This window comes from Epinephelus fuscoguttatus, linkage group LG18 (genome assembly GCF_011397635.1).
Source record: "Epinephelus fuscoguttatus linkage group LG18, E.fuscoguttatus.final_Chr_v1".
Classification (NCBI taxonomy): Eukaryota; Metazoa; Chordata; class Actinopteri; order Perciformes; family Serranidae; genus Epinephelus; species Epinephelus fuscoguttatus.
Genome location: NC_064769.1, coordinates 25173773 through 25198844, shown reverse-complemented (window position 1 = coordinate 25198844; position 25072 = coordinate 25173773). Strand labels below are relative to the sequence as shown.

The following is a 25072-nucleotide window of genomic DNA, read 5'->3' as shown; positions in this document are numbered from 1 at the left end:
TTGACTGGCAGATAGTTGAATCACATAACAATCACACTGATTACACGTGGCTGATAACAACGGACGCTGCTCGGCCGTATTTATGGGACTCAACGGGGATTGTGATCACCGTGCAGAGCTGAAGGTGAAACTCAGGATGGATCACACTGATTAACGGTCACAGGAAGAGTGAGTTGTTATTTTCCACATCAGACATTTAATGCTTAAAGAGAGCAGGTTTTTATAAAAGCCCTTCCTGCTTCCCTGTAAACTGTTTAACTACATGCTGCTATATTATGTAGCACCGAAATGTGTCTGTTTACCTGTACAGGCAAAGGGTTGTAACCCTTTCTAACCCTTTCACTCGTGCTTGAATCACCTGCATTTGATTGATTTTCCAGGAAGTAATTCACTAGAGCTGCAACTATTTATCCATTAATCAATTAGTTGTCAGCTTTTAACTTATTGGCCAAGTAATATGATGATAAATTAATCAGTTTGAGTCATTTCTTAAGACAAAAAAATCAAAAATCTCTGATTCCAGCTTCTGAACTGTAAATATTTTCTAGTTTCTTTACATCTCCATGACAGTACACTACAGATCTTTGGGTTTTGGACAAAACAAGAATTTCGAGGACGTCAAGTTGGGCTTTGGGAAGCACTAATGGACTTCTGTCACCATTGTCTGACATTTTATAGACCAAACAACTGATTGATAAATCAAGAAAACATGCAACACACCTGGCCTTAAGTAGGCGATTAAAGGTGCATAGGTGTTCTGGTTTATTACGGGGGTATCACATCTTTACAGTCTGGAGTGTTTCATCTCAAAAAAGACCATCTGGTTGAATGAACTGTAGCTAAACACTAGTACAGGGTTTCCACACATTTTTACCAATGAATTTTCAAAACTTCTAATACATTAGCCTTGTACTGGGAAACACAGCCTTATGTAGCCTTAACCTTGACCCCAAGGTGTGGTGTTTCTTTTAAACAGGTACGCAAGGTTGTCTTGAAGCACAGAGGACAGTTCTCTGTGTATCAAAGATGCAGCGACAAACAATCTGCTTTGTTTAACAAGTTGCCATTGCCGATGTGATAGGTGAGGATTGTATTAACGTGTTGCTGTTGCTCATGTCAGCTGGAGACTCGGTGAAGGTTGCCCGTGCCTGCTTGCAAGCGTGACAATAAAACTCGGGGAGACGCTCTTTGTAAGCCCCTTTTACAGATTTTCCACCACAGATACATAGCAATCATATTGCACAATAATGAGGCTCTTTCTCTAGTTTGCTATGCCCTAAGGAAGACATTGCAGCACAAATGTAAGGCCTTTGTGTCTACATATACAGTAGGAATAAAGTGGCAAAGTTATGTGGCCTGGAAACAGCAGGTGTGAGATATGTGCCGATGATGTGCTGCTTTTTGCTTGTCTTGATGCTTTTGCATGGCTCATTAGAGCTGCTTCCCCAATGTTACCAACGTCAGATGTAACGGAGCAGAGCTTACATCAGCGTGGTTCGGGCCTGCCTCTCTTGAGCCATGTCGGCAAAGCAGTAATGATTGTGCTAAGTGGCTAATGGGCATGTACCTACTTCTATGTTTCAGATGATACGTCATGTTTTGACCAACGAAAATGAGTTTACATATCACCTTGGGTTCGTCCTTCACCTTCTCAAAATCATCCCACACTTTGGATTTGCTGCCCAACATGTTATGCCCTGGAAATTAACTCTTGTCTGACTGCTAAGCGAGGCCACTTCCTGTGTCTGTCCTTTCAGATTAAATTCCCACATGGTCCAGTCATGTTTAGACATGCTTTTAGATTTTTCTTTATGATCATATTTAAAACAGTAGCCCAAACAGTGTATATGCATAACTTTACCAAATTCCAAACCCTTTCCAGGCCTGGAAAACGGCTCTAAATTCATAACCTTTCCAGGAATTTCGTGACTGTAGGAACCCTGTTAGCTCTAACTTCACCAATCTGGCATTAACTATTAATTGATCCACGTTGTCGGTGCCATATCCTCAACATGAATGAACAAACAACCCTCGACCATGAGTTTGTCCGCTCCTCAGCTCCCTGTAAGTGTGTCAAGAGTGACCAAAGACTAAAATACTGTAAAACAAAGCGACACAGTATCCTCTTCAGCCACACAAGGACCCAAGGGACACTGCGACTATATTTACTCAACAGCTTTAACCTGTTTCAGATGGTCTTGATGTCTTTCCTACTTTCTTTGCTAGTGGGCACAACACAAAGTCTTTGTTATGACTCTAACCACAAACAAGTGGCTACTATCCACTGCTGGAGCCGTGAGTGTCTACCTGTGTGTGTGTGTTTTGTTAGGGCCACTCAGGAACACAACCTCGGGACGCTCATAGTGGAGAAACATCACAACAATGCTGTTCCTTGCATGAAGATATTTTGTCGGCAGAGCAGGAATGCAGAGTGAATCATAAGCCACAGCTTTTTTTTAATGAAAAGCCTGCAGGTAAACAGGTATTTATAAATGAGAAGATGTCAGACGTCAATAAGATTCATTTAGAGATTGAAGAATTTCACAGCAACTAAATTAAAACTGACCTAAAACAAGAGGAACGAGAGAGGAGCAGCTTTGTATTCATCCTCATCTTATAGAGGCATTCTGGTGGTTTTGCATGTTTCTCTCCAGTGATTTAAACTGTGTACTCAACATTACTGCTGACTATTTTCCAAAGTATTTTGAGGTTTTGTGCTGATTTTCTTCCCTGCAGGCAGTAACTGTTTATTTTCAGTCAAAATCAACTTGCAAAAGACAGCTTGTAAGCAGAGACAAATATTGGTTAATCCCCCTCTGCCACGATATTGGCTGAAAATGACCAAGAAAGAAATGTAATTTATTTGTAGCCAGGATTTGGTAGGAAGTAGACGACTATTGCTGACCACAAAATGAAGTGGACAAACAAGTTTTATAAGGTGCAGGGAGCTGAAGGTTGTTTGCAGTCCTTGGAAGAGAAAAATTGTAGTTTTTACAAAACAAATCTGCCTTGTTGTGGGTCCAAGTCTTACAAACTGACCGATTTTTTCCACGTGTGCCCACAAGGACAGATAGACACACACACAGAGGAAAAAAATAAGAGTTGGAAGACACTTTTTTTTGTGATTCTGAAAACTACACAGCAGAGAAACACCCACACGAGCACAAACACCATCCGCCCACAGACTGCGCCTAAACGCCCCACAGCTCACTGACAAAATGATTCGACAGGATTCCTCCAGTAATTTCAGTTTCCAGTATCCTGCAGGCCGTAATCTGATTGTCTGAGTCTGTTTTCTGTCCGAGACAGATTTTAAGAGAGGACATCAGATTGGAGTTAACACTGTTTGCCTTTCTGTTTCCTACACACAAAGACGGAAAGCCCAAAAAATGCGCACAGACACCATGGAAACACACACACACACACACTGACTGCACACACATTGTACATATTAGAATGAAACCACTACGACTGGAGTGGAGGCATTAGGTCAGCACACTTCCTTTCCGCAAACTACAGACGACACATATCGCTGTCTGTGTGTGTTTTTGCACGCACAATATGTCAAGTGCTTGTACGTATTTTGTATGAATCAATTTGTCAGCTGTGTGTGTGTGCCTCTGTTTCTCTCCGGCGGGTGAAGTACTTGTGTTAAAGTTAAACAGTGCAGACACAAGCAGGTCACCTCCTCCATCATCCGCACTCGAAGGAGAGCACAAACACAGACGTCGACTAAATCACCACCATTAACGTCAACAGCAACTCTGCTGTAAAAAAAAACAGACTGCTGGACTATTATTGTGATGTCATACATTATCATTCAATCAAAGATCCTTATCTATAAAAACAGACAAATTTGGAAAAAATCAATCCATTGTTTCTGGAAGTCCATAACTGTTTCAACCCCTCACCCTAAGCTCAAAAAACGTCTTCGACTACATGGATAAACGACTTAAAACGATTCATATTTTGAGATTTATTTTGAAACCAACATGCATTTTATAAAAGTTGGTGTCAGTTTTTTACTGAGTGCTTTTTAAAGGCAATAAATAAGACAAGACAACACAAGCAAGACATAATTATAGTTAGATAAAGTCCTATTAATCTGCATTCTTCCATTTAGTTATTAAAACAGCCTTTGTGTAAAATGTAGTACTGCATTTCAAATAACTATTTTAAACAATGGGAACTATTTAGCCAACAAGAAAACTGCACTCAGTAGATGACAGATCTCTACCAGGCGGATGCTGCAGCTGACTCCAAACAATACATGCGGTGCAGCTGCATCCAGTGGAATTGGCCCTCCTGGATCCCTTAGAGTCGAGATGATGTTAAAGATAACATAACGGGGCTTTTTTTCACCTTGTAGCATGCCTGACTTTAGTGGTTCATAACATATCATATCAAATCTGCAGATGCTCCTATCAAACTTTTTTTATGGCTTTCAGTTTTTGAGCCATGATAAAGATCAAAATGTGGTCTGCAATAGCTGCTAAGGCTTCTTGGTTTTAGCCTAGTCACATGCTGGAAATGCCTTTTGCTCTATGCTTTTGCCCGCAGGCTTTTACTGGCCAGTTAAGGTGAGTGAGGAGTCAGCAGTTAGTGATGGTATAAAACAGTCAATATAACAGGTTTTTCAACAATGTGAATTACTGCAACCATGAAAGGTCCTTGCGCATACAGTCATAAATGTGAACTAAAAATATTAGGCTGATTGGTCCAGTAGTTTATGAGATTAGTTGCGGACAGACAGACGATGAAACACATGCAGAGACAATGACAACCTCACCATTTGAGAGATTGTACAACCATGCTAACATCTCTGTGAAGCTCTCCTTAGTCCTTGTGGTGCTTTTGGCTAAATGCTAACATTAGTGCTAACCTGTTAACCAGGTAATGTTTACCACACCAACATCTGCTGTTTAGCGCTAAACACAGAGTACAGTGGCTGTAAGGCTGATAGGAATGTCAACTTTTTTGCAAGTGATAAACCAAAGTATTGGACAAACTGAACATTTCAACCACAAGTTATACATAATTCAGATTTCACGGCAGTCCATTCAGTGGTTATTGAGACATTTTTGTCACAGCTCAAGTTTCTTAGGTTATGTTTTTTTATTTCATTCATTCATGTCGTTTCCTGTTTTACTTTGAAACTCACATTTCCACTCGTTTCGGATCACTTCACTACCTGCCCCTGTGTGTTTTCCCTCCATTTTGGTGACTTCATGTGCGTCTGATTAGCCTCACCTGTGTCTCATAGAGTGTGCCAGGGCTGACATCAAAACCCGGAAGTTTAGCATCGCGCTGGTTCCCGGAAGAGAAAGTGAATGTGATTTTTGCATTGTGTTTTGGATTATATCAGAAAATAAGCTCTGTGGCTAACACAAGTTTATGATACTTCAGCAACATAATCTTCCCATGTGAACACCTTAAATACCGCATTTGAAGCTTAAATGCAATCGCCAGAAGAAAAAAGCTAACGTTAGGCTTTAACGGACTACATGACTACTCCACGGTCGCATGACTCTTGACGTCACCGCCACTAAGCTTTCAACTGATTTCAGCCGCTTTATTTTAAAAACATTGTATAATGGGGAAATCGGACTGTTTAAGCTAAATAAGAAGCTGTAATGGCGGACTGCCACCGCTCTCGCCTGTTCGGGGGTGATGACGTTTAATGTCCCCGACAGGGTTTGTAGTCATATTGAGCAACTTGTTAGCAACCGCCTTTTTTACAACACATAAAAGCTTCAAAATTCACAAGTAGGGTATTTACTGACGTGTTTTATGTCGTAGAACAAAACCTGAAACTCGCTTAAGCTTTTGTTAACCACAGATCTTATTTGAGGCATTTTACCAAAATCCCATTCAAAAAACATATTGACTTTTAGACGAGAGAACCGGAAGTGCTAAAAGCGCTAATGGAGTTCCGGGTTTACTGGCACACTCTATTATCCTTCCTCTCACCAGAGTATTTAGCGTGTATCTTGTGTTCTCTCAGTACCAGTTTGTCTTAGCTCCTTGTGTGTCCAGCATTCTAACCTTTTGTTTCCCTGTGTCCTTGTCTTGGTTGTTTGGATTTAGTCTGTTGATTGACTCTGCCTCTGTCTCATCCCTATTGGATTTGCCTCCACTGATAGTCCTTCTGTGTAGCGAACCTACCTTTTGACCAGTATAGACTTTGTTATTTTACCCGAACTGTCTCCAGAGTCATGCGTTTGAGTCCACTCTCACCTGCTTAACCAGTTGTTACAATATTAGTCTGTACCAAAGCAGTGGACTGACAGAATGACACTGCCATTGCTAGAGCTACATCACCAGCATGGCTGAAACATCTGGACTGACAAATGCATACTGCCACCTAATTATATATTTCAATATTCATGAACACAACCAAAGCCTTTATAAGATAGAAACAAGACAATCCTTAAAATCTGACCAACAATCGCGCTCAGCTTTTCTGATCATGATGTTTCTGCTGCTGGTTTGTGACTCCTATGCTGCTGTTGTTACTGTCTGTGTTGGCTTATTTCTCCCTCCACTTCCCCAGCTTCTATTTTTCAAGTTCCTTATTACTGTACATGTTTCTAAGCTAAAAAGGAAGCTCAAAAACTGCATGCGTGCCACAGTCAGGACTACAGCCTGAAACTTCAGTGCAGATTTGATCATATTCCCTGATGGGGGCATGAAAGAAAGAAGATTATATGATCCAGCTCATGAGAGGACCTCATATCTACAGGACGAGTACACACTAAGATCCCAAATTGACAGATCTCGACTATTAAATTCATTTCAGTCTGAGTGATGGACAGTTTTCTTTTTTTTTCTGGTAAAATGTTCCATCTGCAGAACATCACAGCTGCTTTGACAATGAAAATTTATTTCTAGAGAAGGCACAGCATGTTCACATCTATTATTTACACATTAGGCTATGACACATGGCCTAAATGAAAAATGATGACTAATTTCAGATAAGATGACGGGTGTACCAAGCCCTGATATTTTGTCTCAATGCTGGTTTTGATGTACCTCCAGTGTATGATATATACAGTGTATGGATGAATGAAACTAAACCAATCAGTCACACAAAGTATTTCACCTTCTACTAAGAAATGTGGTGTCCCAGTTGGCTTTGGGCCCAACTGGCTTAACTTTTGACATTGCTGTGACTGTCTATCATTCTCTTTTCAGTGTTACAGTAATTTGCACGAAATAAAACAGACTCAATGCACATCTGTCTCTCTTTGCAAGAAAAGACAAATGAACCTGGTTTCCTGCCTGTCGACTTGATTTCTACCCTTGATTGACTTTTAACACGGAGGACAGCGGGACAAAACACACATACACACTTACGGATGGAAAACGAGAACCTGTTCCAATTGAGAGCCGGTTCCAAATTGTCATATCATAATCATATGCCTCCAGTCTTATCAGTTCCTTTTGTAAATACCTTTTTTTGTTAAAGTTGCGCATTGCAAAACAGTGACCTGAAACGCTTGTCTATCCTGCTTGAAACTTGCAACAAGAAGGAGCCATGGAAAGCCAGAGAAAGAAACACTCCAAAGACTTCATTTCATGATGAAAGATGAAAATAGTGCTACTTAAATGTCTCTAAAATGATCATGTCAACTAAAGGTAGAAATATGCTCAAACATCTTTCTGCGCAACTTGTGCTTAAATTCCAGGAATTATGTATTTAACACTATGCACAAGTGCCACTGCTTTCTAATTGAGCAGTATGTCTGTTACCAAGGGTAAATATCCTATGTTATATCAACATTAGCGCCACACAGGTGGTCTTAACAGATTACTTCTAGTGCTTCAAAGCTTTCACAGTTAATTCGTTGTCATGGCGATCAATATTCAAATCAGTATTCAGTTGTTTCATTTTCAGTTTTGTTTTTTCACCAGTAAACTGGTGGAGAAAACTGAAAGGAGGTGACAAGTGATAATAACTTACAGAAACATTGCATGCAATAGTCCACCTTCCACCTTTTCTTCACCCTCTCTATCAATCTGACAATCTGACATACACACACAGCACTGAGGCTTAACCCGAGGCCAACCCAACCCAAAGCCCGTTCAGGAACTGGACCAATAAGCAGAATCGATAACAGCATTGGTATCAATTGAATAAATATTCACAAAAACTGGAGAAAATGTGCCTTTAATGTGTGTTTACCTCAGTGCCATAGACGTCCCGTTGACTGACGCAGCTGAGCACGCTCTGTGGGTGTGTACATAGGAGAAGCTCCCATGCCGTGCATACCGCTCATTCCCACAGCAGAGAATCACCAGAAACGCCCTCCGAAATGCCCGGTTCAGAAAGGCATACAGGAAAGGGTTCAACCCTGAGTTAATGTACCCGAGCCACAACCAGGCTGTCCACAGCTGCCAGGGCACTGAGTAATGGATGAAGGGGTCCACCACGTTGGTGATGAAAAACGGTGCCCAGCATAGGCAGAAACAACCCATGATAACTGCCAGCGTCTTCGCTGCCTTTGTCTCAACACGCATGCGGCTATTCGCTATGGGAGCCTGCTCTGAGGAGGTGGAGCCCGTTGTTGTCCTAAGGCGGTAGTGCTCCAATGGATCTGAGGAAGTGGAGGACCTCACGGTGATCACTGGAGCTGTCCCGGTGACAGGAGCGGAGCCGGCCCGCTGTAATGTCTCGATCTGCCGCACGTGGGTCATGGCGGTGACGTAGATCCGCTGGTAGGCTAGGACCATGAGGGCCAATGGGACGTAGAAGGCCACCGCAGAGCAGATCAGGGCGTACGGCCGATTGACCAGGAACACACAGCTTGTGTCGTTGGAGCCTCCTACCAAGGCTCGCCTCTCCTCAATCTGGAAGGGAGAGGAAACATGGACACAAAAACGACAAGTCATCATCAGAAATCATCAAAAGTATAGATCAGAACTAGACCTTTTGACCTTTTCAGTGCAACCTGAATAAAACTGAATTTCATCACCATGAGTCATGGCGTGAAGTTAAGGATATATATATGTGTCATTCCAGATTTTGGGAAACAGGCCACGTTTTCTGTCCCAGAGTTAGTCATGCCTGTGTGTTAAGAATGGAGCTAGACCCAGGAGGTGATTAGCGAAGCTTGGCATAAAGAATGAAAGCAGGAGGAAACAGATAGCCAGCTCTAAAGTTTCAAAAAAGTTTCAGTTTTTGCTGGTATATGTGTGAAACAATCAAGAAGCACGTTAAGTGTTAAGGAGTGAGAGGTACTGGTAGGAGTTTTTTTGGACTTTGGAGAGGCTAGCCCCTAAGCTAGGCTAAAGAAAGATGGAATATGCTAAATACTGTGTAGCTACTAATAAAAAGAGATTGACTGGGTGTCCACTAGGTCATCTGGTAGAGCAGGCGCCCCATGTACAAGGGTTCGATTCTAACCTCCAGCCCGTTGTTGCAATGTCATCCCCCCTCTCTGTCCTGCTTTCACACTGGATATGGCCTATCAAACAAAGCCAATAAGACGCCCCCCACCCCTCCAAAAAATGAAAAGAGGTTTAGCCAATGTGGCCAGCTGCCCATATCTTTGACCTCAATTGAAAATACACTGAAAAAAAATATAAATGCAACACTTTTGTCTTTGCTCCCATTTTTCATGAGCTGAACTCAAAGATCTAAAACATTTTCTATATACACAAAAGATAATTTCTCACAAATATTGTTCACAAATCTGTCTAAATCTGTGTTAGTGAGCACTTCTCCTTTGCCGAGATAATCCATCCCACTTCACAGGTGTGGCATATCAAGATGCTGATTAGACAGCATGATTATTGCACAGGTGTGCCTTAGGCTGGCCACAATAAAAGGTCTCCAAAGGCGTTTCAGACAATTTGGCAGTACATCCAACCGGCCTCACAACTGCAGACCACGTGTTACCACACCAGCCCAGGACCTCCACATCCAGCATGTTCACCTCCAAGATCGTCTGTGACCAGCCACCAGGACAGCTGCTGCAACAATCGGTTTGCATAACCAAAGAATTTCTGCACAAACTGTCAGAAACCGTCTCAGGGAAGCTCATCTGCATGCTCGTCGTCCTCATTGGGGTCTCGACCTGACTGCAGTTCGTCGTCGTAACCGACTTGAGTGGGCAAATGCTCACTTTCGATGGCGTCTGGCACATTGGAGAGGTGTTCTCTTCACAGATGAATCCCGGTTTTCACTGTTCAGGGCAGATGGCAGACAGCGTGTGTGGCATCGTGTGGGTGAGCGGTTTGCTGATGTCAACATTGTGGATCGAGTGGCCCATGGTGGCAGTGGGGTTATGGTATGGGCAGGTGTATGTTATGGACAGCGAACACAGATGCATTTTATTGATGGCATTTTGAATGCACAGAGTTGTGCATTCTAAATGTTGCAAGGATCTGTACACAATTCCTGGAAGCTGAATACATCCCAGTTCTTGCATGGCCAGCATACTCACTGGACATGTCACCCATGTTTGGGATGCTCTGGATCAGCATATACAACAGCATGTTCCAGTTCCTGCCAATATCCAGCAACTTCGCACAGCCATTGAAGAGGAGTGGACCAACATTCCACAGGCCACAATCAACAACCTGATCAACTCTATGCGAAGGAGATGTGTTGCACTGCGTGAGGCAAATAGTGGTCACACCAGATACTGACTGGTTTTCTGACCCCCCCAGACCCCTCCAGTAAAGCAAAACTGCACATTTTAGAGTGGCCTTTTATTGTGGCCAGCCTAAGGCACACCTGTGCAATATTCATGCTGTCTAATCAGCATCTTGATATGCCACACCTGTGAGGTGGGATGGATTATCTCGGCAAAGGAGAAGTGCTCACTAACACAGATTTAGACAGATTTGTGAACAATATTTGTGAGAAATGGTCTTTTGTGTATATAGAAAATGTTTTAGATCTTTGAGTTCAGCTCATGAAAAATGGGAGCAAAAACAAAAGTGTTGCGTTTATATTTTTGTTCAGTGTATGTAGAGGTCAGAGTACACTGAAGGTAGAGAAGTGCCTCAAGCTGAAGAGTAAATTCTATTTCATCATCATGTTTGGTTTGGGTACTGATGAACAACTTTCTGAGCTCTGCATAGTCATAAATTGATCATTTTGTGTTACAGGGCAGTAAAATCCCACACTGGAAATGTATAAGAAAGTCTCACATAGTGACTACTTCTGGTTTTAGGGCTAACAGAGAGCAGAGTCTCCTCAGATTCACAGAAAGATCCTCATTCTTTATTTGGTGAAAACGGAACAGACGCAGTTCATACCAAGCAGACAAACTATAGCGGATCATCTAACTTGTGTCACAATTATTAAATCAGTTCTTGTGGCTTTGTGACAGCTGGAGTGAGAAGAAGTTTCAGTTTCAAACAATTCCTTTTTTGGGCAGAACAAGAGTGCAATGAAAGTTTTCAGAATGTTTTTAGAGAAGACGAGCGACCAAAGAAACGTACACACAACGTATAAAGAAACCTGGTCTAAATGTGGTCATATCAAGTCCTCTGCAATTCTGTCTCTGACATATATCTTCAAGACACCCAGTCAGCTTTTAAAAACAATAGATTGCTGTTTGAATGAAGTCTGACTGCAAGACAAGGAAAAGGGACATGTATTTCATTAACTCTGGCTGAATAAATTCATCTATTCTCGTGTGCCTCTGGGAGTCCTGCAGCTCATTTCAAGGCAACTCTGAAATAACCCCACGCCAAAACACATCCAAACCAGCAGGAAATGCTTGTTGAAGAGCTGCCTTTGCTCGCAGCAAGAGAGCCTCTGCAGAGACTGGAATTGTTTTGTGATCACTGCATTACCGTGTCATTGTTGAAGGGATTGGAAACATTATTAGAAACAGAGAATATTGGGTTGGAAAGGTTTACACTGCATTTGTCCTCACAGAAAGAACATCCTTCTCTTTAGGTATTGAGGGGGGTATATGAGCTCTTAAGTGGGCTACTTTGTTAAAATATTCAGTGTATTCTGTTGATGCGGGACTGTAATAACTGTGTCATCTCTCGACCCTTCCTTGATATCTGATCTTAGCCACTGAGGACTCACAATGTCCTCAATGCCAATGGCGTTCCAGCTTTGCATGATGGGTAGGAAGGAGATGAAGGTGGGGATGAGCCAACAGCCGCTGAGCATCACTGCCACTCTGACTGGGGTCATCTTGTGTCTGTAGACCAGTGGCTGGCAGCAGATAGCGTAATACCTGGAATAATATAGACACACAAGCTGCATAAGTGCAGTTTTTGAAGTGACTGTAAATATAAAACCAAACATCAGTGCATTTTCAATACAAAATGGATCTTACGTCATCTTACAAAATTAAATTTAATACACTTTTGTAATTGCAGAAAAAAATGTTGGAATTGTATGTTCCTGCAAATCACGGATATGTCACTCTTCCGCCCTTCTGCGTGCCGACATGGAAAGCCTAAGGCACGAGAGCACACCTCTCTGCCCTTCCATGCGCCTACCTGGAAAACCTAAGGCAGGAGCAGCAGCAAAGACTCCCCCGGAAAGCAGATACATTAAAACTTTTTATTTTAACAATGCTGTGGATAATGTGTGGTTAGATTTAGGCACAAAAACCACTTGGCTATGGTTGGGAAAAGACCATTTTTTGGCTTCCTCTGCAAGCCTGCAACCCGCCTCCACCCCGGCTCCTCCTTTTCATGTTGTGTCTGACTTATTAATGTCATTTCTGTTTGTCACTGATGCTGCTCTGTTTTGTTCCTGGGTGGTCTTTGCTGCTGCTCTCTCTGCCTACGGTCATGTAGGCGCATGGAAGGGCAGAGGTTTGTCCTCTCTGCCTTAGGCTTCCCACGTAGGCCCATGGAAGAGGCTTTCTGCATTTGCCTAGGAAAGGCAGAGAGGCCCCAGAACAGAGCCATACCGCCAACTGTAATACTGCAAATGGAAATTAAGTTTTCTTGGACCAAAGTGGTCCTGACTGGACTGCTGTTTGTGGCACTATCTCCACTGAAAAAACAGCGACTGGTCACTGAAAAACACCCATGTTTGAGGGCTGAAAAGACGCTGGAAAAAGAGCCATGTCCCTAAAAAACACCCACTGGTTTTGTCATTTGTTGGTCGTGAACAGTGGTCTGCAGTGATCTGCATCTTGGCAGGCATCTTGCCTTAGTGTCATGCCATCCACTGTTTTCAGTATGAATGAGTTTCAGATCCTCCCTCCCCATCATCTCTTTCCCAGACATACGCACCTGTCCAGCGCAATGCAGCAGAGGTGCAGGATGGAGGCTGTAGTCAACAGGACGTCCAGAGACGTTCGAACCAGGCAGAAGATCTCTCCGTACCGCCACTGGCCAGTAGTCAGCTCGATCGCAGCGAAGGGCATCACCAACAACGCAACCAGCAAGTCAGCAAACGCCAGCGACACAATGAAGTAGTTAGTCTTCTTCTTCCTGAGAGGACAGGAGACAGCAAGAAATGAGTCGGCATCAAAAAATAATCCACAAAACTCAACAGTAGAAGTTTATGGCGTACTCTATGTTGTACTGTACCATCATGTCCGTCATGACTTAAACCAGCTTGCATCTCTAACCTTCAAAGGTGCTGCCACCCAATTTGCCAACTGTCAGTGTGACTTCACAGAAATTTGAAGCGATTGTCATGTGTCCTGTTTTGCATTTATAAACGAAGACTGTCTGATGTCAGTAGGATTTAAATGTCTTCTCAGGTCTAGTGTACAGGATTCAGTGGCATCTAGCAGTGAGGTTGCAGATTGTAACCAAATAAAAGTTCTCTCGTGAGGCAAGGGTGTAGGTAGAAATAACCGGCACATTTGTATGTAACAAAAACAAAGCGATTAATATTTTCAGGTGATTATACACTAATGACAACATACTTAGATATTATCTTCAATTCCTCCTAAATCCTACATGCTGGAGCATTAAAATGCAGAGTTTTTTATAGTTTGACTTAGATTTTAGGCAAGCATGAAATGTCACAAGTACCAATCTACCTCTCAGCCAGAGAGGGCATTTCAGGACAAAATTTCCATAACGTGAGTGCTTTGGCATTTCATGGGTTCCTCCCAAAGCGTGTGGAATTTTTGAACACTGTTTCCCAGAATACCTCACAGTAACATATGTGTTTTCAGTATGAATAGCAGGAAACAAAAAGCACCTTGCTTTGTCTCTTTGTTTTTGTCACATTTATCTCATGAAAGTCTTATCTGGCTATCTGACATCAAAAAAGATTGAAGAAAGGTTCACGACAGTGAAAATGTAGTCGCCTTTATTATTTGTTTTTCATGTAGCCTAACACTTCAGATCTTGAGCTTGGGTGTGTCTTCTGCAGATAGACCCCGTAACTTCTCTGGGACTTTAAAGCCAGTTGGACAACTGTTGCTGCTTCCAGCATTGAAAAAAGACCACAGGCTCACCGTAGATGTCTGTCCCTGCAGAGTGCCACCATGACCAGCAAGTTGCCAAACACCGTCATGATGATAATAATGGAGAGAAAGATGGTGAGAACGATCGTCTCCAGCGAGCTCAGGAATTCCTGCTGCTGCTCCTGTTGTCCTGTGTTTATGTCATCCAACAAACTGCAAGAACACAACAAACAAACAAACTCAGCTATTTAAATGGCACAGATTTCACAAAACTGTTTTTTTTTCTCCTAGATTTTTAGGTAATCTGTAAACTGTTTAAAGGGGAGTTAGATTATTTTTGGGTGTGTGTGGAGGTTTTTATGTCATTCTGTAGTTTTTCAGTAGCGTTACGTATGTATTCCAAATGTTCAAATTTTAGTCAAAGTTTGTATGTTTAGTGTCAAAATGCTATTTTCCCCAGCCCCTCATCTCACATGACCTGATGTAGGTTTCTGCATGATGGTGTGTCTACATCTAAACCCACGTACTGCCATTGATTCCACCTTAGCACAGTGAGGAAAGTCGCACAGTAACACAAACAAACCAGACGATCTACGCAGCGGTAGACCAGCCAATCCCATGTGCTGTGAGGTAAAATTACTGTTTCTGTCAATGGAGTCTGGTCACTGGCGGCCCTTGCACATTTGGTGCCCTGGGCGATCTTTTGTTTTTTGTTGTTATTTTATTTTCTTTTGTTCCAGGGAAACACAAAAATCTACACTATAAAACGTTCTTTCACATGAAAAACATCTTTTTTTTTTTTTTTTTTTTAAAAAAAAGCCTTTGTAAGATATATGATACATCATAATTCCCTCTCTAATATCTATTTTATAGTGCTGTGAAAATATCAACAACTTTCTCCTTCAAACAGCTGGATTTATTCGAGTACCTCACTAAGAGCTACATATGACAAGATTCCATTGAACACATCATGAGAACATTATAATTGACCTGTGCCTAATACTAATTTTTACTGAATAGAGCTTGAACGCTTCACAATGTAAATCAATGTTGGTTGTGGCCACCGGCTGCTCAGAGGAAACAATAACTAGTGCTCCTTCTGCTGATTTCAACATGGATTTGGTTTTTTTTGTTCTTTCTCTCCAAATACACTCCTCTCAGTAGTGTAGTGGCAATCTGCAAATCCATCGGTAAAAAAAAGAAAAACATTTTTTTGTAAATTGCAGAATCTGGGCGGCACGGTGGTGTGGTGGTTAGCACTCTTGCCTCACAGCAAGAGGTTCCCAGTTCGATCCCGGGTGTGGGAGCCCTTCTGTGCGGAGTTTGCATGTTCTCCCCGTGTCAGCGTGAGTTCTCTCCGGGCACTCCGGCTTCCTCCCACAGTCCAAAGACATGCAGATTGGGGACTAGGTCAATTGATAACTCTAAATAGTCCGTAGGTGTGAATGTGAGCGTGAATGGTTGTTTGTCTCTATGTGTCAGCGCTGCGATAGTCTGGCGACCTGTTCAGGGTGTACCCTGCCTCTCACCCGATGTCAGCTGGGATAGGCTCCAGCCCCCCCGTGACCTTCAAGAGGATGAAGCGGTTAGAAGATGAATGAATGAATGAATGAATTGCAGAATCTATCTTGAGAGATTAGTGTAGTGGTTGTTGAGTGGGCACCAGAATGCTTTTGTCGTTATGATATGATAACAATACAGCGTGTTTCAGGGTCCACCTGATGTTGGATAACTCGCCAATCCCTCCCAGAGAACAGATAAAGTGTAACAAGCTGTGGAGGGGGGCCAGAGGGCGGCAGGAACCCTGACAAAAAAAGGCCTCTATTATTAAGTAGGCTTTGCTTTGTACTTATGTTGTTGTGGCCTAATGTAATATTTCAAAATAACAATAGTTAAAGTATTAGAAAAAGAAAAAAAAAGTAAAAGGTAAACATTTTGATTTGACTTTCGCCTATACTGCCTATGCCACGGGCCAGCCCTAAGTCTAGTGGCTTTGAAAAGCGGCATATAACTGCTTCCATTACCCGTCGGAAAGGGCTGTCTGATGGCAAAGTAAAGCGTTGAAAATAAACTAAATGGGGTGACCTATAGCTCAACTGGTAGAGTGTGCACCCCCCATGTAGCCTAAATCTTTACAGTGGCCTACCTGTGGCCCTTTTGCTGCATGCTATCCCCATTCTCTCTGCCCCTTTTCCTGTCATTCTTAAACTGTCCTGTAATAAAGTTAAAAAGCTCATAAAGATAATGTATAAAAAATAAAATAAAAAGTACAGTGTACACTACTTTTTTTGATGGTCCTTTTATGGGATGCTAAAAGACATTTTGCTGCTGCCCCCGTCCACAGCCACCAAACTTCCTTGACAGAAACTGTAATGTTACCTTGTACATAAAACACATTGAGTTACTGGTTACCACTGTCCCTGACATGTTTGTGTAACTGTAAGACTTTTAGGACTAAGCTAGCATGTGGCATCCGAAGCAGTACATTACTTAGCTTCTGTGCTCCAGTACTCCTGTCTGCTTCTTCAAACTTGGAGTGTGCTAACCGCCATCTACTGTAGGTAATACACTGACTGCAGAATTATAAATGTATTTATACAACACAAGCGCAGTATTATATTGATTATATTGAATCTCAGCGTGTCTTCTCCAGGTTTAACAAAGATTTAATTTAATTTTTAATAATAAGACAGCACCATCTTCCACCTCCAAGCTCAAATCTTCCAAGCTAACACTTTACTCACTCTCCCATCTTACACTGGTGTGTGTGTGGGGAGTGAGGCAGGGCATCAGTGCTGAGACCTACGTCACTGCTGTCTGCTAACGACTGAGTGGGAGTTTCCATTTGAGAAACGTGCACAAGAACGCACATGGACCCACTGCTTTTTGTTTTTTAAATAAATGTAACAGAGTCTGGAATCATGACTTACTGTTGAGGTGATGTTGTGGCCATCACTGGTCATCTGCATCGAGGTCAGCAGAGGATTGTCCTCATCACCCCATGCTCTGGCCCTGTTCACATACACATACACACACATACACACACACTCATGATGTATTTGTCTGCATTTTTCTGAAAATAGTAGCGAGCTCTCGTGTACAGACGGGCTGGATTTCTCTCTGTTTGTCCATCTTGTCAAAAATGTGATATTTGTTCCTCAAATAAGGAACAGGATCATGGCTTGAAAGTGTGTGATATTTAGAAGACAAACAGGCAGCAACGGGCAGCAGCTGTCTCTGCCAGATTCCATCAGCATGTTGGTTTGTCTTTGTAATGCAACAATAATACCATGCTTTGGTGAGTACCACAAGGGAAATTTTCCTTTCTTCCTCCCCTGTCAGTGGAGTTCAAAAGGTCAGATATCAGCTCCTGAACAGCTCCTCTGGGGCTAGTAAAGATTCAGCCGGTCCTGGTCCTCCCTGATGAAGGACAGTGTGTCTGACCCTGCTGCCCTTATCTAACCTGGTGAATAAAGCAAACATATTGATTTTACTAACAACAGCCTGAGGTAACGAGAGGACACTCTGTTTATGTACAGATGAGGGAGGTTAAAGCATTGACTCTAAGTCATTGTCCACAAGGACCCTGTTTGACTTTCTTTCTTTCTTCGGTCAAATCAATAACTTCAGATTCCGATCAGTATATAGCGACTTTTATTTTTGCACCTCAACAATTAAGTCCAAGAACATCAGCAGTTGCTCCTGAAATGAACACTATAAGAGCAAGTCTTTTTAACCCCTGTGCTTTTTCTCCAGTGTTACATGGCTTACAAAGATGAACATGAATGTTTTTAGAATTTTAACCTCTCTCCAGCAATTATGATGTTGTCACCACCTGTTTTACTCTGTGCAACATGACTGCTGTTTTATCTATTTACACTATATAGCTACAAAGATGTGGTTTCTCTAATGGTTGGCTCTAGAAAAAGGTCCTTAAAATATGAAACTGAATGGGGAACCCCCCGACATCTATCTTAAAATACAACAAATGATTTATTTCGACAACAAGTTTAGTTATCAATATTTAATCCTCCATTGTGTCTTGATATCAGTTTTGAAAATAGAGATATTAAGAAGATATTACTGCTTAGGTAATACAGGGGTATGACTGCATTCAGCCCAAACTTTATGCTGCAAACGTTATTTTTGTCAGCTTCTCTCCCAGGGTGACAACAAAACAGAGCTTGGTCACTGATACTAAGCATTAGATATGGACACACTTTAGCAACTGTATAAGATGCACTGGGCTTCCAATTAACTCCAATGTAAACCCTTTTGCATCATTATAAGACATTCAGAACAATAGACATAGTATGAAGAGCGACAAAGTCTGTTTAGGGTAGTTGGATGGGTCCAGCAAGTACAGGACTTCGACCCAGGAGAGCAGGGTGTGTGTCCCACCGGAAACTAAAGGCAGCGTTAAGCTAATTTGTCACGAGTTGTTAGTCAGTTATAAGTCACTTGAGTGTCACGTTAGCGGTTAACCATGTGAATCCAGTGATGACACTTATGTCAACCACCATCTTTTCCTAACCCTGACCAAGCAGTTTTGTTGCCTACACCTAACCACCAACGCCCTGCATCAAAATAGCTGTCAGTTTATTCATTTTCTGTAACCACTCACCCTGTTGGGGGTTGAGGGGGGCTGGAGCCTATCCCAGCTGTCATTGGGCGAGAGGAGGGGTACATCCTGGACAGGTCACCAGACTATCACAGGGCTAACACACAGAGATAGACAAGCACTCACGATCACACCTACGGGCAATTAACCTAGCCTGCATGTCTTTGGACTGTGGGAGGAAGCTGGAGTACCCAGAGAAAACCCACACACAAACTCCTCACAGAAGACCTCCCCCACGTCGTGGTTCAACATCCCCACCCTGGGTTCAAACCAGGAACCCTCTTGCTGTGAGTCGACAATGCTAACCACTGCAACACTGTGCCGTCCAAGGGGTTATTTCCAGGTCTGAAACATAAAGCCAATGTGGAAGTGCCCTGATTCTGCATTCTTTCTAATGGCCAGCAGAGGGCAACTCCTATTGTTGCAAAAAGACGTTCAATATAGAAAATTACTCTACTTCTCACTTGATTTATTCCCTCAGTAAACATTTTCCTAAATTATTTGGTCTCAAACACTTGTTTCAAGTCTTATTCAATTAAAAACAATGTTAATTTTGTGAATTATGGTCGCATTCAGAGTAAAGTTGGCAATAAAACAGGGTATGCTTGAGGGCATGACGACCTTGTGATTGATAAGTTGCTATAAATATGGTCAGGTCTGGTTCCAAAAAAACCAAAATGTCAACTCAAGGCTTCAAAATATCGGTCTACAGACCAAAGGGTAACATCATGGTGGCTGTGTCTACTTCTTTTACACGGTCTATGTAATTTATCCACTAGAAATCTTGAATTTCTGTCAGTAGTAATCCATGTAATAGTACAGTTGCTGCTAGAATGGCTAAATACTGATACAACATAGATACAGAAATGCATTACACCATGGCAAGACAGTTGATCTCTATATTTACGATAACTGAGAACATTTTATCAACCAGTGTGAGAGGAAATGATTAAAAAAAAAAGGTTAAAAAGGTGCTCTGAGTCATTTTACAGTGAGTATCTGTTCTTCAGAGAACCTTTCATCGGTACCGTTGTGGATGCCTTATCACCCATTACAAGCACCTATTACAACATCTGCTGCATCTCAGGCTTTTTATGACAGCTGTCTACCCTTATCACACTGGAGGGTCAATATCATCCGACAGACTGTGACAGCCGGTGATCCTGTCAACAACTCTCACTTCCCGCAGGCAGATCACTGATTACAGTTTATCACGTCTGCGGGTCATCTTGTCCAGTCATTCTCAGTTCTGTCACCTGGTGATGGTGCGGTGTTGGCTCAGTGTGCGTTGATCTAAACTTACGTATTTCATCTTGACACTTTTTTTTGATCCTGTTCATGTTCTTACAGCATCCATCAGTCTTGATATAGAAAACTTCGGCTTATCTCAGTTCAGAATAACAGTGATTTATTCGCTGGTCCCCAGAGACAAAAACGCTGAGAGGCCCTGACCTAATCAACACCTTTTCCAGTTCTGACTTGTCCTGTTTGTGTTCTAGACATATACAGAACATTCACTGGCTTGTGAAATTAAGCTGAAATTGAAACCAAGACAGAGATGATAAGAGTGTTTTCTATCAACGGCTCCACTTCCTTGAGGAGGGCAGAGTGATAACACAGCCCAGGCAGATGACACCAGAGCCTCATTGTTTCTTGGCTGAAGAGCACACATACCATTTTTACTTACATCGGCCGGTAAGACAGTACGGTACTTTCACAGAGACTTTTTATAATTTTCTAAATACAAAACCTGGGCTTACATGGAAAGATTAAGTACTTCAACTGATCTGAAAACTCTTTGGTAAATAGAGCAACAAAATATCCACATACTTGTGTTTTAGGAGACAAAAATAAAGCAACTGGATTACAATTTGGTGTGACGCTAATCATTTCGTATCTTTAATTTTCATAATAACCACTAAGCTTCCACCTACAACAGGCCAACTGTACAGGACACGCCACCCACAAACCTGAGTCAGTTTTAAACCTGAACGCCACATGCTACTGTTGAGAGTTTGTGAGAACTAGTTAGCAAACAAGCAGAGGAGTTGAAACAGAAAGATAAATGTCATTAGAAAGTTTGAAACATGCAGCGTCAGCACTCCAAGGGGCCTGACAAGATCTATCGAAAAATAGAAAATAAAAAGACTAACCCTGAACATCTGTAGTTCCAGAATCACTGCTTCTTGTATGAAAACATTTAATACATTTTGGGTTATGGAAATCCATTCAAATAAACACATTTGTACTGATGTAAGGGTTTGTATGCTTCAAACAAATTCAAGAGCTGGATAGGTATTCTGTTTTCAATTTTGAGATTTGGATATATGTTTGTTTTTTTTGGTCTGATTTTTTGTTTTAAGACATAACAACATAGAAATTCAAAATAAATCAATATTATCCAGACAGAAGCTGTGCTTGCATAGCCATCAGTTCATTTCTCACATACTGCCAGTAGTCCTGATGATCTAAATTCAGCAAAATATTTATTTCAAGCACATTATTACATCCATAGATATCTGTGAACTGCCCTTGCATCATTTCAATTTCATTTTTCCACATATTATCCATAATTTCCGCATTATCTCGTGCTAACTAGGCAGACGTTGAACTGACCACTTGCCAGGAGGAGAGCAGCTCCAGAAATAGTTGTTCAGTGTTGCGTAAGAGAAATACTGACTCAAATATAAATCTCAAATCTTAAATTTGTTGGAACTAGTATGCTGTTTCCATACTTCTGTTTCACAGTGCTTAGTCAGGTGTTATCTCGGATTCGGAGGCTATAATACTTGTCTAAAGGCCGACGTAAGTGTTTTTACCTACCCTGAAAGACCTACATTATAAAGAGGGATGGGAAACAATGAACAAAGACACTTGAGAAAGTAGGGAGCCGTACACATGCTGCATTTTGGCGCCCTTGAATTCACTGTATTTAATGTAGACAAATGGCAGGTGCACTAAAATGCAAGCTGAGCTGGCACAAAAAAAGGCACAAAAGTAGCACCCAGCGCCCAACCTCGTGGTTTCCAGGTGGTTAAAGACGCAGCATGTGTACAGCTTTTTGCTAAAATCCTGCTTACTTTCACACCTCCACTCACCTGGCCAATAGACCATGGACGAATTGCAGAACTGGCTCTCTGGGCACAAGGCCAGAGGCCCAAAATTTCATTGTCCCCTCTTGACCTTCACCTGCGAAATGTCACTTGAATTAACACGTACAGACCAGAAGAAACTCACAAATGACCAACACAAAGTAAATTAATCACTTACAAAACTACCACAAAGAGACACAAAACCACAAAAAAATGCATGATGACACAAAATAATGAATAACTTTAAAAAAAAAAAAAAAAAAAGGGCAAAACCACCACAAAGGTGAGATGCTGGGGCCTTTTGTGTATCTGTGCTCAGGGGCCCATTGTCTCATAACTCACCCATGCAACAGAAAAAACAAGCACCTAATTTAAAGCACAATAAGACCTTTGGGGGTCCCTGATCCCTTGGGCACCTGACCCCTGTACCCACATCCACATTAGGACACAAAAACACTGATTATACACACAGTAAACGTGATTAAATGTCAAGTTGCTGCAGGAATTATCTGGCTCAACAATGGTGCACAGATTGGACGGTGTTCAGCTTTACATTCTCATTACAACACCCAGTTTTTAATAAAACACTGAAAAATGACTGATTGTTCACTTCAACGCTCCACATTATTCTCCCGCACACACTGGCACACAGAAATCATCGCTGGATAACAAAACTAACACTACCCACCGACGTACCCGTTGCTCACTCACACATTGGAATGTAAGGAATGAGAAAATATTTGCTCAATCTGAATTTCAACGATAGGAGAAGAAGAAGAGCGAAAGAAAGAATGAGTAAGGAGGAGGGAGAGGAGCTGCACCTCTGACAGATTTCTGCGGCTCTCCTGTGTGATGTGTGTCCAGGGAGGCGTGTTTTCACAGCTCACCGTGTCCATTTCACATCTGACTGACACGGACTCGAAACAGAACAGAATGAACTCTGGAGAGCAGGCAGCAGGGAGAGACTGGGTTGCTTCTTTCTATTTTTAATGTGCTGTATCACCCACAGTTATTATCATTGTCATTATTATTTTTTGAAAGAAGTTTCTTATGATTTTATTATTTTTTATTATCACCCTCACTGTCATCATTATCGACTAATCAAAATACTCCAAATACTGTATAGTAGAACATATTTACAGAGTTTTGATTATAGTCATTGGGCGTGTATGCTCTAAACAGAGGCGTGGTCAGATGCATTGTTGGCGTATTGCTGATTTAAAGGCAGCAGAAACAATATGACCAACAAACACCTGGTCTAAAGTCAGAATGGCAGAGTATTTTCCTGCTTTTTTCAAGGCCCCATTATTTAGGGATGGGTTGCGGATCATTAATGAGCAAAATATCAATCATATTCTCTAAAATGTGAACGTAGCAGAGAGCAGAGCAGAGCTGCAGAGCTGCTGTGCAACTCCCCACTAAGAGAGATGCTGCGCTGAGGAGGAACGTAACTTCACTAATTATTTCAGAAGCGAAAAGTTAAGTTCTGTTTCCTCTTTCAAGTTCATAACTACAGTTTTTAGATTTGCTACTTAAATGTCCCTCTATATTTGCTACAGTGACATCACTGCTCTTACTGGATTACTCACAGCAGAAAACCACTCACTTCTACAATTTGTCAAATCTGCCATGTAAACAGCAGTGTGGTTAGTGCAGGCGTACTTCACTTTTAAAGGGACTCTGATTGGTTGAATTTATGTTTTGCCCAATACACACCTATGATTAATGGGACAACTCCTTTGCCCTTTGTGTCTGACTTTGTGCTCAGACTATGCACCGTTTAACAAGCAAAGTGAAGCTGGACACACCCTAAATGCACATGCACCATGCACTTCAGACTGGTGGTTTCCAACTGGTCCAGCCGTGGGGTCCAGATTTCTCCTTTGTTATTAGTTCAAGGTCCACACAGTGTAATACATGCAATGTCATACTTGTGTTTGGCCATCTTGTTGCACTAGTTTGTTATCTCTGTGAAGTAGCTGTTTGTTAGTCACTGACTCAGGAAACAGCACTTCAGAACAAAAGCTTGGTACTGAAAATTAACTATATTTCAAAATAAAGTGTCACACTGTGACACATTCCTGGGACCCACTGGAACTACTGCTTTAGACCATACACTAAAGACTGTTTAAATAGGGCCTCATCAGTTTACAGCCATACTAGCAGCTACCCTGGGCACAGGGGCGCTTTAAGCTAAATGGTGACGTCCGTCCTAACATGTTCACAATGACAATGCTAACATGCTGATGTTTATCAGGTGTAATGTTTACTACTGTCATCCTCTAAGTTTTGCGTGTTAGCATGCTAGCATTTGCAAATTAGCACTGAACACAAAGTACAGCTGAGGCCATTCTCGGAACCCATCAGCTGTATTCGGCGTCTGACTTTCAACAGACAGCGATACAGCCTCTGGGGGCAGACCCCGATTTTTTGGCATTCCGGTTTGATTTGGGCGGAGGAGGCGAATTTCCATTTCCGACTTCCGTTTATACATAAGTAAATATGCTGAACCATTGCGATGGATTCAGAGTTTGCAGTGACGCCAATTATGTTCCGCCTCGTTAGTTCACCGCACGGACTGTTTAACCTGGCAACAACTGCAGCCGGCTCAAAGGTGATTAGTCAATATCACGCGGATTATAAACAGCCTACAATGGGAAACCAGGGCTCTTCTGCTCTTGTTCCGGAGGCAAGATCTCCGGGGTTTGCCTATAGACTCTACACCGAATGTAGAGTCTGTATATAGAGACTAAGATGAGGCTGATAGGAACATCAGTTTTGTAGGGTATGGAAACAAAGTATTGGGCAAATCAAAATTCAATTCCAATTCTTGTTGAGATATTTTACCTAAAACCACAAGTCTGAACCTCATAGTGGCACAAAAGGAAGAGTCGGTAGGCATCGAAGTCATAAGGATTCATGATGGGCTCCATGAATGTCCATGCAAAATGTAGTGCTGATCCATCAAACTAGTGTTGAAATATTTCACTGAATAAATGCTA

The 25072-nt window shown here is 42.0% G+C and overlaps 1 protein-coding gene across 1 annotated transcript in view; it reads right to left on the bottom strand.

The window, feature by feature from the left end:
• The window catches only part of si:dkey-247m21.3 (5-hydroxytryptamine receptor 4), a 50107-nt gene that overhangs the window by 5682 nt on the left and 19353 nt on the right, over positions 1-25072 (bottom strand). The window contains exons 2-6 of the mRNA XM_049559882.1: positions 17288-17369; positions 14409-14570; positions 13225-13425; positions 12056-12209; positions 8186-8850 (exon numbers count right to left, since the gene is read on the bottom strand). Of these exons, the coding sequence (XP_049415839.1) occupies positions 8186-8850; positions 12056-12209; positions 13225-13425; positions 14409-14570; positions 17288-17310 (1205 nt within the window). The 5' untranslated portion in view covers positions 17311-17369. The remainder of the gene's footprint in view (positions 1-8185; positions 8851-12055; positions 12210-13224; positions 13426-14408; positions 14571-17287; positions 17370-25072) is intronic.